This window comes from Armigeres subalbatus, chromosome 2 (genome assembly GCF_024139115.2).
Source record: "Armigeres subalbatus isolate Guangzhou_Male chromosome 2, GZ_Asu_2, whole genome shotgun sequence".
Classification (NCBI taxonomy): domain Eukaryota; kingdom Metazoa; phylum Arthropoda; class Insecta; order Diptera; family Culicidae; genus Armigeres; species Armigeres subalbatus.
Genome location: NC_085140.1, coordinates 402061557 through 402078382, shown reverse-complemented (window position 1 = coordinate 402078382; position 16826 = coordinate 402061557). Strand labels below are relative to the sequence as shown.

Below are 16826 nucleotides of genomic sequence, written 5' to 3'. Positions count from 1 at the left end.
AGACAAGGTAAGTGAAATGAACAAGTCGCTTGAATTGAACGCGAATGGAACGTCTAAACACCTTCGTTCAACTCACAGCCGATAAACAATACTCCGAGCAAGGCTCCGACTCCGAGGCAGTTGCAGTCGACAACCACCTTTCCTATCAAGCTATAAAGCTTTTAAGACTAAAAGTCCACTCCTTGCCTTTTGTATTTTCTTATAAGTAGCGTTTATGTCATGTTCCCATCAAACAAAAGAAGTTCTGAAAGTTCGTTCAAATACTTAATCATCAATTTATTGCAATGGTCATACCTTTTAAAATTATGTTGATGTACTTATGATATGAGAAAATATTATTTAGTGCGATCTATCTTGATAAATATCCAACTCTACCAACTCTAATGAAAAACCTAATATATCACATTACCTTTTATTGAAAATGTATCGCCAAAATGTTTAAAAATTATCTAGTGAAAGCAGTCGAAACTGAATCAAATAGCTGAAATAAGCCATAGATCAGAAACGTTCAACAAACAATTATCAAACATGTTCAACCTACAGCTAACAACTAGATATTTAGTATCCCTGTGGAACTGTGACGGCACTTCACAGCATCTGTATTATCTCCAAACAAAATTCTGTAGGCAATATTTTAAAAACATTTCTTAAGCTTCCTTTGATCCTCACGTCCTTAGGTGGTCAAATTAATGGTCATGTAGAGAGAATGATAGTGGATAAAAGCATCATATGGTCTACCTCGTGTACGTAGGTGGCGATGGTTTCAATTAAACGTTGCTCGATACTCCATAATCATGCTCGGACGCAAGAGGGGGATAATGTTGTTGTCATTGGTAATGTTTCAGTTTTACATTAGATGCTTTTGATGTTTGATTTTATCTGGAAATATTCTGGTTGATATATGAATATGAGAATTTTGTTCAGAAATTACTTCAGCATTCTCACTGAAACATAAAAAAATCCCAAAGGATTTAAAAAGCTGTCTCGATAGTTTGTATCGCTGGAGCTCCTCGATATGGATGTTAAGTAGATTTTTTCAAAAGCTCCGCTCCAAAAACTTGGTAGATTATATGGTATTTACTCAAATTTGAATTGAATGCCTTCGTGAAGGGATTCATATAAAAAAATTGCCAATGAATCTTCAAACATATTTCCAGGAGTTCTTCAAAAAACTCATTTAGATGTTCCTTATTAAGTTTCATTGCTTGTTGCAGCTATCTGACATCAAATAAAACAATGCTGGAACTCCAAGTCCTTTTTCAAAACATCTAAAAATTGATAAAATAAATGGTGTAGCTCATGCCACTTCTTCACAAACAAAAACTTATTTTTTTTGGGATATTCTTCCATAGGACCATGGCTTTATTTAAACCGAAGGCCAAAATTGACAAAAATTAAACGACCTGACTGTATTTAGACCAAATTATTTAAAGTATTGCAGTGGTTAGAATGTTTTGCTGGGCTTACTGTAAGCGCTGCATTCTGATTATCTGAAAGATTGCAAACAGTTCGAAAGCCCACAAAGAGTGAATAAGATTTCAAGGCTCCTTCAGACGTTGCAAGCAAATCACTCGTGTGAGCGAATGATTTCTGAAAGCACTCGCAATTGCAATCACACGTAGCAGCTTTTCACTTTTAGCAAATGTCACATTTACTCTCATGCAAATATAAACAAAAATGAAAAACACGTTTTCTGGCCAAAAAATCTAATTCCATTGCTATTTTTGCAGTGCAACAATGCAACCTAAAAACATGTTCACTTTTGCGAGCGAAACATTTGCTAGTGCTGCACTAGCAAGCGCAATTTAGGCTTTGGTCCAATTCCCGAATAAAAATCAAATTAAACTTAAAAATGACAGTTCAATAATTTTCAAATAACCCTGCTCGCAGAGCAAGATTACTTTTGACAGATGTTGAATCATTTTTGATAGATGTTTTGTTGGTCTTGCTGGGTAGCACCAGCCATTCTTATAAGCGGGGGATTTCATAATTTCCGAACTGTCACTTTTAAGTTTAATTTGATTTTAATTCGCGAATCGGACCAAAGCCTTAGTTTCGGCAAGTTGCAAATTTTGAATGCTTTGCAGTCACACAATGCATACGAGCGTTTGCTTGCGAGTTGTCATTTGTTTGCATGCAATCACTTTCAGTGTAGTCACACACGCAAATATTTGACATATGCCACTTTCTGCGAGCAAAATGCTCGCTGCGAGTGGTTTGATTGCAACGTCTGACGGCGCCACTCCGTAAGTTTACTTGAGAGTGAATGGAGGTTTCTCAATGTTCACGAAAATACCTAATCCGTGAGATTTTTAATGGCATTAGAAGGATTTCTATCCACGATTGTTTGGAAAGAGTTCAATAGTCATGTCAAAAGATACAAGAGTTCACACAAATTTCCAGGAAGATAATGAAAACTTCAATGATTTGAAGAAGTCTGTCAGTAGTCTTGGAGGTCTATTGTTACTCCATATGCCTGCAGGCACTACCTATTACTACATACTAGCTGTTCTATGCTTGGTTCTATGTTCGTTTATATAGTATAGCAGATTTTAATTACAATTTCTCTAGAATTTATTATAAGCATTTTAAAATGATCTTCCTATGCTGTGTTGTAGGATCTGTCAAAGTTAACACCGTCGTGTGTCTTCTTCTTATTTTTACTTGGATTCGTCTATACCCATCGACCACAAACATCGGTGGATAATCTGTGTTTTCAGATTGTTTCGACTTCTATCCAAAGTAAAAAAATCTCTATATTTGGCAACTCTGCCGCGGAATCGTCTCCGGCGCTCGTGCGCGCAAGTACAAGTTCGCATGTTTAGGCTTCGGGTCGTCAGTCTTCGGCAAGTCAGCAAAGCAACCAGATGTTAATTCCGTTACTCTGCGTTTTCCACAGAATCAAAATAAAAAAGTAAAATACCCATCATCGTTGTGTTAGTGCCAGTGAAAGATTCTCAAAATTGAAAGTGATTGAAAATATTGTTACTCAATCAGCAGAACAAACTTTGTGATCCTTGATTGTGTCCCGCGGGTGTGCGGTCGTTACTGCGTCATATCGCCAGCCAACCAAGAAGAGGGCGTTTGATTATAAATTAGTTCCCGCAGGCAAGTGACCTCAGTTCGCAATTGACTTCTCGGAACCTAACCTCACTTCTTCAGTTCTCCAAAGTGCGAAGTCAGCTCAGAAAAAGTGAAGTTATCGACGGAAAAACTTTTGGGGGATTTGGAAATTGAAAAATCCGTAATAGGATTTGGTCGGACCGGTTAGATACAAGTGTGGGGGGAAGGAAATTTTTACACACTGAGAGTCTTGATTACATCACCGGAAGACTACCAGTTCGCGGAGCAAAAGCACCATCACCCTGCAGAGGAGCGCTAGTGCTTGGCCCTAGCTAGGCCAGCAGAAGCTGACGTGAAAAGCTACTTTTCGAGTCGAAAATTTGTTTAAATAAGAATGTGACTGTTGAGGAAGTGGCTCATTCCTGTAAGAAAAATAAAGTAAACATAAACAGTACATTACCGGAAGGATCTACTACGTTGCGAGTATTTCGCCAGAAGGATATCGGATTCCATAAGAAAGAGATACTTTGGATTGTGAAGTTTTCAAGTGGTAGTAAGAAGTGCTTGTGTGTGGAAGGAACAGTCGCCACTACAGTGCGTTTGATAAGAAACTTTGCCTTTGCCGTTGTGTGAGAATTCGTACGATTTTTCTCTAGTCAGTATTTTTTACACTGTGAACGAAAACTGACCGGAAAGATACAGTCGGAAAAAGTATGTCCCAACGTGACCGAGAGACATTCATTCATCTATTTGCTGGAGGGTGAGTATTATTATATTAATTTTTGGAAAACATTCATTGGGGCTATGATTATTCAAGGGTCTTCACAAAAATTACGTAATGCTGGTATGTAGGAGAAGCATTACGGCTAATATAAAATAAAAAAATAGTTCAAAATAATTCATTTGCACGTGACGTATAGCTTGTGGAACTTGGATCTTTTACGAATTATAAACTTCCTAGTAAAATAATATATACCGTAGCTTCATTAGGTTTTCCATACTACGTTCTAATCCATACAAGAAATAAACGACGTTATCCTATGTCTATTCATACTCAAAGATGGTTGAATCAAGTATTTCTAGAAGCTACATACTTACTGATTTAATCAATAATTATACGGGTAATTAAATTTAGAAGAGTGACAACTTTCTTTTATGTTAGATCTCGCTTAGGAGACAAACAACAATATCTCTCAATATCAATAAACATGTTAAGTAAGACCATTGTTTTTTGGTGGGTCCACTCCACTCCAAACCCATCTGAATAAAATTATAGAGTAAGTTATTGATTAATACGTAAGACCGCTAAATATATTTAATAAAAAATATTTCTTCGTCTAAGTTTCTGCAAGCGTATCTACATTTATTAATTGATAGCATTATATGCCAACGAATGTACATGAGTTTGTATATTGTGTGGCAAGCAATATCAAGCAATCTTATGATCAAAAGGAGTCGAGAAATTTTCAAACCTGAAAGGAAAATAGATAATCAATATTGAAATAAACATATGTTTAGGAAAATTTTGAAAGTTCATGAATTTTTCCTAAAATTTTATTATTGTCACCTCAAATAGACAAAAAATCCGTGGAAGAAGCATAATCTTCAAATCTTGTGTCATCCTAATTAAACCACGAAATTCGAGAAATTAGTATTTCATGAACATTTAATTAATAGTAATCAACAAACAATTAAACAAAAAGTGCTAACTGCTAAATAATCTAACAGTGTATACGCTTTTCCAGCCGGGTTGAAAATTTGTTCTCTAATACCAATAAAAGCGAGTTTGTCGAATCCTCTCATAAAACGGCGCTGCTGTATTTATATCCAACCACTACAGGTACAGCCCAGGGGAGTGCGTACGTGTCTTTCCGCTCGTACGCTTTTCGTTTCTCACCCTTCTTGTGCTGCTGCAAAATTATAGTTGAAAATTCAGCTGATAACAAACAACCTGAAAAGGGCTACAATATGAGGTAAATGGCTCCAGGTTTACGTTCCAAAAAACATAAGACTGCTCATATCGTAAAATTAGGATGTTGTTGGACAAATAAAAAAGTAGAAAATATTCCAGAAAAATAGCACGAATAAGTACCATTATGAGGAAGGGATTATCGCACGGTGGGTCGTTCATACCGGTTTGCGGCCTCGACTCATGAATTGTTGACTTGCTCTCGAGGTGAGGCAAAACTATTTTTAGAAACTTGTTTTGAATTTTCTACATGCACATTGGGTGCCACTGTTGATTGAGTGCTGCCTCCAGTAGACCGAGCAGGGCTCGGTTTTTACTGCGGTATGATAGCTTTATCAAATGAGACATTTGAATTCCAACGTGGCGTGGTGCCTTACTATAGAGGTAATCTGCTTGATTGGTCACCTACAGATTGCTATCCATTAGAGCCAGTTCCGCCGTAATCGTTTGTCGTAGCTCAAACGAATGGGTACGATACACACGCACGAACGGACGAGCCCTCATGCAGTTTTGTAGTGCCGCGCGGCGCCGTTCTGGAATAGCAGCAATCGGTACAACAAAATTTGCGACGTAGTTTTATTGTTCTATCCAATAGCAGCATGACCTTGAACTTGAGATGATGGTGTTCGTTTTGTTTTGTTGTTGGTTCGATGCGCGGAGTAAACCCTTCAACATGCCGCGAATCGTTCCGTTTCCACTGCGAACGATGGTTGAGGACGTTTCCGTTTTTTTCCTGCGCAAATAAGAGTAATAAGGTTGGCCAAGAAAAATATTTGTTTGCATTTCGAATTTAATTGCATTCAAAAGAGATGCAATGGGTTTGTCAGGTTTGATTCTATCAAAAATACTTTGTATATAGAAATCTGAGTTGTTTCCGAGTTTGAGCATGTTCGAAGCAAAGCATCCTGATAATAATAGAACAAAACCTGCCAAACTTGTAATTTCCATTGCCTTCCGCTTTTGTGTGGATAAAATAGGCATAGTTGATGTTCCGGTTTTTATCAATAATGTAAGGAAGTAGAGAAAGCAAATAAGTTATAAAGATAAGAGGCAGTATTTACAAAATTAGTCAAACTGCATACCAATATTAGAATGCTTATTAGCAAATCCAAACTTTTCAATTGAAATCTGGATAAAAACTGACATGTCACTGTATCCATCATTCGTTGGCTTCAATCCAATACCTATTATTTGCATCGAGTCTCCCCATAGGTCGATCCGTGGTAGATCGATGAAAGAAATTTCTGTTATGGGGTGCTTCGAGTAATCTAAAAATAGTTCTGGTTGTGATTATCAATTGCCGTTGCATGTTTGTGTTTTCATTCAACGATCGTTGCGTACGCCCTGTTTTACGTACAATGAGGGCTCTGATCCACGTTTGTTCGTGATAGCGTGGTGTAATTGTATTAGCTGCACTTGTGTACCACTTTGTACGGCGCGACTGATTCATTACGCGATAGTGTGTAATTCTGAATAAGTCATGTCTGTGGTAAGACAATCCTTATGCAAACTGCTGTAGAAAGCTGTTTTTGTTGACGGAACATTACCTGTTCTCTTGATCACTGGTGGAAGACTATGTCCTTCCAATTGCTCTGGTCTGAGACTGATCGAATGTTCTCCATCCATAATTCAAAAAGATAAATGGTTATAGAAATTTTACAGTTCAGTCGACGCTGGCTCTAGTTTTCTTTGTCAGTAGATAACGGCAGTAGTGACCCACGTTGATCCGCGATTATAAAAACTGGTTACACAGTCCGAGGATTGCGGTTGCAGCGATCAATAAAATGATACAAAAAAAACCGCGAACACGAGCGATTAGATAACACGAGTCCAATCGACGGCGCTGATTGACCTTAGTTAAAAAGCGTTTCAACCTCCACGCAGAAATATCATGCTATCATCCTGTCTGACCGGAGCGAGGTCAATTGGTGCGAATTGTTCGACCACCACAGAACAAACACATTCATTAGTTGTATGCTAAGATTGATCATGACTCGAGTGCATGACGGCCATTTCTATTTTTACGATAGAACGTTTCGTCTGTATGTGTTCATGATAATCAAAAGGACATGATCTGTTTCGTGCGGTTAATTTGAAAATAATCTGGCTCTTGTTTGGTATACTTAGTCGGGTTCGCTTCTTCTGAAACCGGTTCAATCGCGGTACTTGCAAATACGACTTGATAAGAAAGTGGATTGCTACTGCACTGCAATGATTCGAATTACCCGGCCGGCTAAATAATTGACGTGTACATCTTCAGATGGATTCGAATCGGAATAGTCCAATTGTATAGATACGTAATTGGCTCGGAGACAAGTAAATAGGACGGGTGGCCTACGTCATGCCTACAAAATACGCCAATTGAAATTCAGTACGTAGCACAAAAACAGAAGGTTCAAAGCGGTGCAGGATCAATAAATAAATGATCCGAGCTGTGCAGTATCTACAATTATTGCAAACATTCACAATTTGCAATTAACTATACATAATGCTAACAAACATTGTTTTATTGATTTTGTAAAATGTAAAAACTTTCCTCTAAAATAAATTTCATATACTCAGTTTGTATACAAAATCATGTACGCCCAAATTGCGAAATAGTCCTGATATAAAAGGCCTTCGATACGTTGGATCCCGGTCCCACATTTCTTTTCGAGAAGAAGCTTTCGTGGTTGATTTGATTTTTATTTCGGGATATCAAGTCTGTGCAAAAGTTCTAAAATGGAATAAACAAGTTGTTGGGTGACAACCTTGAAAAGAAATCCCTTAATAAAAGATGAACTGAATGCTATGCCAGTATCGATCAAACATATCGTGATTTGATCCTATTTACTTGTGTTGGCTAGTTGACCAACAAAACGAAAGTTATTCATCGTGCCAATGTAAGCAATCAGTATGCTGTCGCCGCAAGCATAACTGTCCCATATTGATATACAATCCATTTCTATATCGGACAGTTATACTTGCTGTGGCAGTATAAAAATTAATCTACGAACTGAACGAGCATTGCCCATGTAACGCCAACAGCCGTCCCGTCCATGTGACTGCATGGGAAGCCGTAGATATTTATTATTGCACAAACGGGTTGAGCGCCACTTTGTTAAATCGATAGGGTGCGCTTTTTTAAAAACTTATTTCGGAACCATTGATTGATTGTCATTTTCAGTATCTCCACATCGATCAAATGTTACAGAGCAGGTATAACCCCAAGGGAGGTAATTCGCAAGCTCCTTGACAATCGCATCTAACGGCCTTATCACGATTCTGTTTCGTAAACGGCTACCATCGGACATACTTGATTGCGGGCCGTGGAATTTTTTTGTATCATTGATAAAACGCAATTTAAAACTTCTTCAGGTGCGACATCAAAGACATCCTGAGATCATCAAAAAGAGGGGTGTTTGCATTTTTTTTCCATACGATTATCAGCAGCAATCTGATCATTCACCGAATGCGTGATAGATACAACCCGGGAGGGTAGTCCACCTGATAAGGTACCACAGCAGATATCAAAGTCCGGTTCTAAATGTGAAATACGGCGGGAGGTAAACCGTCCGATGGATGTCGCGTTATCTAGCGTTGATGCATTGCTCTGCAATTCATTTTATTTTAGCTTAGCATGCTAAGCCACTTTCGAATTTTTGCGATTTTTAATTAGGCTTTAGTAAATATCTCCAGCGGCACTTGTGAAAAATCCTTTATTTATCTCAATTGCACAGGAATGGACAATGGAAATTGAATTCATATGTAAAAAAATATTGCACCGAAGGATGATTCAATGAAAGAAAAGTGGATCACCGTGCCCTTTGCTGTAAATAAATTTACAAACAATCTTGTTCATAAGAAAACGAAGATGACGACGGTGGCGGAGGAATAATTATTGCTGTTGCTCGGTGGCAACTATTTTCGATGCAGGCCACCATCAGCGAAAGTGCAAGCTCATTAAATAGACTAAACATTTAACAGGGAGGAAAGCTCCACATATTAGAGAGAGAGAGATGGATGTGTTTCTCCAAGGTTACTAATTTACCCATTAATTAATTGTGGTGGGTAATTGAAATATTTCACCATCGGACGGTGAACCTTTCGTCAGTAGTTTGGGTTCGAGTGACGCTCGCAGTGAGGAAGCTGTATGACCTCATTCGCGCTTAAACAACCTTCGTTAGGAATCTTTTTGGCAATTCTATTCTAAATTTAGAAATCTAATGAATGCGGTGCAAAACCTCCTAAAGCCAAGCGTTCGTTTATTTCGTCATCAGGGACAATCTGTTTCAGTTAGCGTACATTCACAATATTAACAGACATGTGAGAATAGTAATTAGAAACTGAAACGGTTCAGTTAATGCAGTTAGATAATATCGTGGGACTGTTCGGAATGTTTCAACAGTTTCAGAGGTAGATTACCATCATCTTTCTTTTACATAACTACTGTAGATTTGTTTTCGACTAGCATTATAAGACAAATTAGTTAACCAAAATGGGTTGAAATATTGAAATCCTAAATTAAAATCTTTTTACAGATTTATGTATGTATGTATTCAATCTAACCCCAATCTGACCGGCCGTGGTATCTGTATTACAGTCAGATTTAATCCAGAAATTAAAAGGTCAACCGTCTAAGACGAGTTAAGTACTTAACTCGTCTTAGACGGTTGAATACATTCCACTAAAAGAGCTTAATATATTTTTCTGAATTAAAAGGTGTTAGCTCTACTGCAGGTCCCGAAATTCATTTAAGACGGACAGAAAGGAATAAATAGTATGCACAATTATGACTATCTTTTATTCACAAATGATTAACTTTTATGCATAAAACAGGAAAAATGTATAAAACTTATGCTTTTTATGCATCAATATTACTCCTTTTGTGCGTAGTCCCATTCTCCCGCAAAAGAGCATACTTTCAGTTCCTGCGTTTAGAATGACTACCGGATTTTACAATCCAGGGCGAATTATTTTTTCTGGTACCAACATACATCTCTGTATATAAACAGCACCAGCGATTACACACATTTCGTCAAGTATAACTTGAGTAAAAGTTAATAACGAGTAGAAAAAAACTTAAGCTTACAAAAAAGTTTTGTCTCCAATGGAATCTATTGCTTAACTTTGCGATTAAGAACAAAAACGTGACAGTAAATTCAAAAGCAACCATCCCCGCGCTTGGCTTGCTGCGATCTCCTAAATCAAAATCTTTCTGTACATACGGTCTCTTGGTTTTTTAATTGCACAACATAACCAAATATCATCACCCAAATTTGCTACTATGAATCAACATTCAATACATTTGTACATTTGATTAAGATATTTCGTCACGTCAGTGTAGGATTATTAGCAAATTATAAAAACGAAAAAAGAAATTAATGATACGGTTTGAAAATCGTTTGCAAACTGCGCAATTTGGAACCCATTTTCGGATCATATTCAACCGATCCGCACCGGATTCGGCTGCGCAAAAAGTAACGCCCAATTGTATGTAGATTTCCATGTCAAATAATTATCACTCGGTCGCATCGCATTCCGTTAGCAAAGGCACTTCTCCACGCTCGTTAGCAATCGTCGCACAGAATGGAATCGCTAACAAAGTTAGCGCCCTGTTGCAAAATTTCGTACACAATGCAAATTCTTTACACCGGGAAAAGCCGCAATATATGGCGCTAATTATCGTCTCGGTGTGATCACTGTTCACTGCCGTAACGTGCCTGATTGTGCACAAAAGAAAGCGCGTGATACGGACCTAGTGTCAAATGGCGCTGCGGGGATATGAATTAAGATATGTATTCACGTTTCACTGAACCCTAATGAGTAAGATAAATTTCACAGCCAGTTCGCCTTTTATTGGATTGCGAGTTGGAACCTTTAAAGGTGGGTAGCCTCTGGCTGCTGGCTCGACTTATGATATTGGAACGAATCCTCTAATTGAAGGTAAAAAGTAATTTTTCTACATCTAACGAGCTTTTTCGCAACATCGAGCTTGATTCAGATTGTGTTCTTAAGAATAATGTAACACCAAATCGAACAACTACTTTGGTCGATACTTTGAAAGATGCTTGTACTACTGGCCCTTTATTTTCGTAATTGCCGCCTCACCATGCGATGGCATATACTTCGTCGTTTCGACTACTATCTAATGGTGGCATACGACGGTTGACGTCAATGAAGCAATTTGCGACTGAATCGAACGAACCCAATCTTTCCAGACCGGTTCGAACTGAACTTATCGCACTGGATTGACCCGAAGTGCGCTCATAATTTTCGCATTTTAATAAACATGGCGATAGCTGCGAACAATCAAGTCCAGAGCTGGATTTTTATTCTTCTGCAGCGCCACATATTCAGCGAAAGGAGGCTTGTGTTTTCCTGCCTTCTGGGAGATGATTTTGCTGCAATCACGAATCGCACGAGTTCGACTCAATTATGGATGCGAAGAAATATATTTTTAATTTCAACAGAGATCACTAAGGCGACCCGTGGGTTTCGAGTCGGGTCCAGTCTTAATCTTTTGGTCCGGAGAACGGTTCTTGTGGTTTTCGGTTTATCGCCCGGGGTCGCTAAGGTGATTGACGTCAACTGGGGGGGTTCACGCGAAGGAGATAAAGGTACCACGAATTGTAACAATAATTGCAAATGAGCTCATGCACCAGATTGGCAAGCAAGAACGGCATGGTTCTGGAACGGTTTCCGGTGAACCGGTTTGTGGGACTCTTGAGATGATAATGTCGTAAATTTGCACATTGGCACTGATAAGTAGATAATTAAAATTCAATCGAGTTGCAATTTCATTGTAGCAGTACTACGAAATCTTATCTATCCACGCGAATCGGGGTGGTCGTTTTGATTGTTCTGCACATTGAGTGTTGAGAAAAAAAAATCAACCCGCTATCACTTTTCTGAGTAGCAAGGCATTGTTATCCTAAGTCCAGTCAGATCTGTCCTTCAGTTTCAATCTACTATGATAAGATAAAACAAATTACGACTTACTTTTTGTTACGGGAATTGTGTAGATTGAGATATCCTCTCGTTGTTCTTGCTTCCTGAGATTATATCTTTTAGTATTGTCGTGCTTTTCTTCCTCTGGATTTATTATGTGCAATGGAAAAGAATGGTTAAGAAAATTATGGTTGTTCGATTTATATCGCCACCAGAAATTGCAGTCCGCCTGCTTCCAAACTCACTTTTGTATAAGTTCTTTCTTCATATCTATCCTTTGCACTAACTTTACCCATGTGAAATATTTGAAATATGTTTAAACTTGTTTAGTAGAATATCTTTACTTGCTATAAGATGAGTTAGAACCATTCCATTCAATTTCAACACTCTTCAAAGTAAAAAGAACCTGTGTTCTATTTTTCAACAATATTAATAAAAATAAAACATTTTTCGTCATTAACAGTAAGATTGTCATTAGTGCCTCGATCCTACCTCGACTTCTTTGAATTCGATTCATGCACGAGACAGTAAAGACAATACTGGACAATATTGGACTCCCTGGACGACGAAGGGTAGAACTACTGGCGATGGTCGCCTCCTTTACGATATCTCACGACGCCTGAGTGAAGCAAGGATGAATCCACGGAGTCCAGTTAAAGACGTGACAGGTTAGTTACTCACCGACCGAACTGATCAGCTGAATCGTTGGTTCGAGCACCTCGAGTAACTTTTTCAAGTTTCGAAGCCCGATCAATTATCAACATCATGGCATAAGTCGCCAATTGCGTGACGCTTTACTCGCGTTGATTCCAAAACCGCATCATTGCAGGAGATTGAAGCAGCCATCCGAAGCATGAAATAAGGCTCCCGTGGTCGATCGCATATCAGAAGACATGCTCAAAAAAGCTGACCTCATGCTCTTTGCGCAAATGTTGCATAAAGTTTTCTGCAGTATCTGGGACACCGTGACCTTTCCTACCGGCTAGATGCAGAGTGTCTTACTGAATGTCTCGAAAAAAGGGGTTCTGACAGTGTGCGGATCTCAAGTGCCGAGCTCCATCGACGATGCTACCAAAGACCGATATGATTCGAAATTCGCGCTAAACTGGAATCCGGCAGGACATCGCAGCAGAGACAGACCCAGGAACTCAATAAAAAAGTTCCAGCTCAAGGCTAAAACGAGCTACCGGCCAAGACGAAAATCTTTTTCGTTGGCCCTGTGAACCCACTACAGGTGCTCAGAACACATGAGTGCGAGGTTTATAATATCAAAACTGCCAGTGGCGTCGAAAGTCCAAATCGATTATGCTTCGTATGGCTATGACGGTAACTTTTATCCCTGGAAAGTCCTGACAGTATTGAATCCAAATCGTAAATCGAACTCAGTTATTTTCAGCATGCTTTTAGTCGTGATGTTCACCGCCGGCCTCAAAATCGCCAGTGTAAGAAAAAAAGAATCAATAACGTCGATTCTTTCAGATTTTCATAAACTTGATTCAAATTCAACTCAAATTCAACAATATTTTTTATAAATTGGATTGTACAACATCATAATACATATTAGCCATCAGCCTTGACATAATGTGATCCTTTCTCTGCGTTTATGACATCAAAAATTAATTGAAACCAGCCACGGTGGGGGATAAAGAAACCGTCTCCGAACTACCGCACCCTGTGCGAAGATATCATTCGCACAACTCATGAACACAAACGATGCAATAAAACCGATTCGTTTGCCATTCTGAAAATATTTCTGAGATAAAAGTAGAACCAACGCAAGTAAACAAACCAGTCCGAGACCGCAGTGATGATGATAAATTGCTGCAAAAACTCGAAATGAATTTGGTGATCCTAAAATATCATATCGGAGGACGTTAGCATTCGGGTGTGGCGCGTGGCCTATTTTCCTAATGGTGATAATAAAGCTGTGTGTTTTATTGTTTGCAAATTTTTACTCTGTGCAACTGACGTAATCATTGAAATCGATTGTATAATGATAGAGTTCTTACTTTTCTTTATCCTATAATCTTGAAGATCAAGAGTTTAGTCAAGCATCAAGTAATTTGCGTTGTATCTTTCAATTTATTTTTCATAATTTCTATCTGTTGACCATTATAAGCCAAAATGGCATACATAACATCGTTCTAAAATTAAGCCAAAAGGAAGTGAGAATTTTCGAAAAACAAAATGCCGTAAATTTTTTGCTCGTCGTAACACAATTAGCGCCGTGGAAGGACACAACCACTTGCCAGATCAGTGCACCAAAATGGATCGCATTTAAACTAGCTCCGAATCATTTTTGCCGTCGTGCTCGTCGCAAAAAGGCCGCAAAAATTGTCAACAGTGCAAAGTATCGAGGATCATCCGCGTTCGTTGCATTTTGTATGTGCGATGGCGCATCTCGGAACCTATAAAATTTGCAGAAAGCGAAAAAAAGGAAAGGAAAAAGGTGAATCAGCACATGTGATCGGTGCGTGATCAGCACACCGCACCACGATGATCGTGCAAACTGGGGAGACGATCCCCGCGACGGCGACGAACAAACCGCGACGGAGCGAGGGTTGGCGTTGCGACGAATAGCACAGATAACTGTGCGAACGATCATTCGCCATTACTACCACAAGCGATTCGACGCGCTACACTTACTTTGTTGATTGCATTAATGGCCTACGTGACTCTGGTTCAGAAAATTAAAAGCGCCAGTTCTGGTTTTCGCCGCTTAGGTGACGTTATCAGTTAGCACAACGTGCCTTCGATGGGACCAACACTGGCTCGCTCATCAGGCGATTTCTGTCAAAATATGACAATTTGCGCAATCGCTCGGTCCGGCCGGGGGCCATCATCAATCTTGAGAATGGCTGTCTGTCTGGGCTTGATTCCACCAGGACCATGTCTTCGAGCGTCAATCGACGAATCTCAACGCGCCATATATGCAGAACAAACAACATGATCCAGCAGATTGAGAATGGGAAAATGTGGCTGTTCGATCCATGATTTTTCGTTCGCACCGCTTGTTTATTGCTAGAACTGTTATCAAGTCACGCTGGAAAGTAGCGCTGAGCTCCGGTAGTATAGGGAGAAAGTTCACTATTTTAATGAGGTGATACCGGTTTGTTCTGGGATTGAACCGGTATTGTAGAAGTTGTAAATCAATTGCACTATCTCGCGCACGTTGCTTTTCCGCTGCTGAATCGGGTCTGGTACTGGTACATTTAAAATGGTCAATTTACGACGACGGCGATGTATTTATAGGACATAAGTATGCCACTCGGCTTATTAATCGGGATTTCATCAGAAGATGTAAACCGGTTTATTCAGCGAATATAGATCTATAATTTATTGAGCTAATACTATAATGGACAAGTTGAACCACGCTGTTTGTTGTAACTAATTGTAATCCCAAAAAAGACTCAATTTTATTTCGGGATAAACGAAACACTTGAGTTGAAAGTGAATGATCATTGCATAACTTATCCCAGCTCATCCTAACATCCTAAAAATAGGAAAGCTTTTACTAACGCATAGCGAGCTTAGTGCTCCATGTGTTAGTGGCTCAGCTATTACCGACTATAATGGAACTCTTAGATTTTTTTTCCAAGTGAAGTGTTTAGCTTTGAAAGCCATATCTTATCATGACGTCAATTTATGACGGTCGCAGGTATTGTTTACCAAAGCCTGAGATTGTCGCTCAAGATTAGTTTGGTGGTAATCTAAATGTAGTTTTTAAATGAATACAAATATTTAAAATGTCTTTTACATGTCTTGCAAAATTCCTAGGATAGAAGTGGATTGAGCCCTTTGACAATTTGTTCGTCTGTGCCAACGATATTTTTAAAACTCGATGGCGTCCTTGATCGATTCGTCTCAAATCGGATTCATTGTGATACTGCTTTGATTGTACAAACGAACGGATGCAGACCGTTTCGTCAAAACATCCTGCTTGGCTTTTGATACTGGCGTGCATCCAATCCACTCCCATGTGTGAATTACGCAATATCGCTGAAGATGGAAACTGAAAATCAGATTGGTTCAGATTTTCTACTTTTTTGTGCGGTTTTTTTTCTTCTCAAATGATGGTACGCGTGGTAGCGGAATACTATATGACAAAAGATGATTGATTGAGAATCAATGGGGCTCTGCCCCAGTGTGGAGATGTAATGCCAATAAGAAGAAGAAGAAGAAGAAGGATACAAGTTTTAGAAGAAAATTAGCTTTAGTTATTTGACTTGTTTGATGCATTTGATATGATTTGTCAAAGTCAAGTCAGTAAGGTCAAAATAAAAAATAGTTAAGTTCGTTACATCTTATATAGTAGCTTGAGATGACTAACCAGTTTTCCCATCTCTCTACTTTAGTATCGCAGGTACTGCTGGCGCCGTAGTAACATGCCCGCTGGAAGTGGTCAAAACTCGTCTGCAAAGTTCGTCCGCGTCGTTTATACATAGCTTACCGGCCCGTATTGCGACGGCGACGATTTCCTCCGGATTGGGTGAAGAACGTGGCAAACGGATTGGCAACGAAAACCATCAGCATCATAATCAGCTAAGAACCGCGGCCACGAATTCGGATCACCATTCCAGCAGACAGCGAGTATGTCCCAGTTCCATTCTCAGTCGGCGGCGCCCATCGGTGAGTTTACTTTGCTTCTTTTAACTATCATTAGTTTTCCTCAGTTAAACCCATCATAATCATGAATTGTTTGAAAGAGTAAAATATATCCGCGATTCTCGGAAGCTGTAGCCACAATTCTGTTTACACAATAGTTTCTTTTTCCTTTCAAAATCCTATATTTCATACTACGTGTTTTACCTGTTGATATGTTCTTAACCGTAACGATCTTATATAAGATAAACTTCAGTAACAT

General features: G+C 39.0%; 1 protein-coding gene across 8 annotated transcripts in view; it reads left to right on the top strand.

The window, feature by feature from the left end:
* The window catches only part of LOC134213300 (mitochondrial carrier protein Rim2), a 38966-nt gene that overhangs the window by 13765 nt on the left and 8375 nt on the right, over positions 1–16826 (top strand). For 6 of the 8 annotated variants that reach the window (XR_009979429.1, XR_009979432.1, XR_009979431.1 and 3 more), the window contains exons 1-2: positions 2826–3823; positions 16318–16591. Coding sequence is in view for 4 of the 8 variants with exons in the window: in XM_062692250.1 (XP_062548234.1) it covers positions 3777–3823; positions 16318–16591 (321 nt within the window). In the remaining 4 variants the exon portion in view is untranslated. Of the gene's footprint in view, positions 1–2825; positions 3824–16317; positions 16592–16826 lie in introns of those variants that run through there. The other 2 variants (XM_062692247.1, XM_062692248.1) reach the window with 2 other exon arrangements.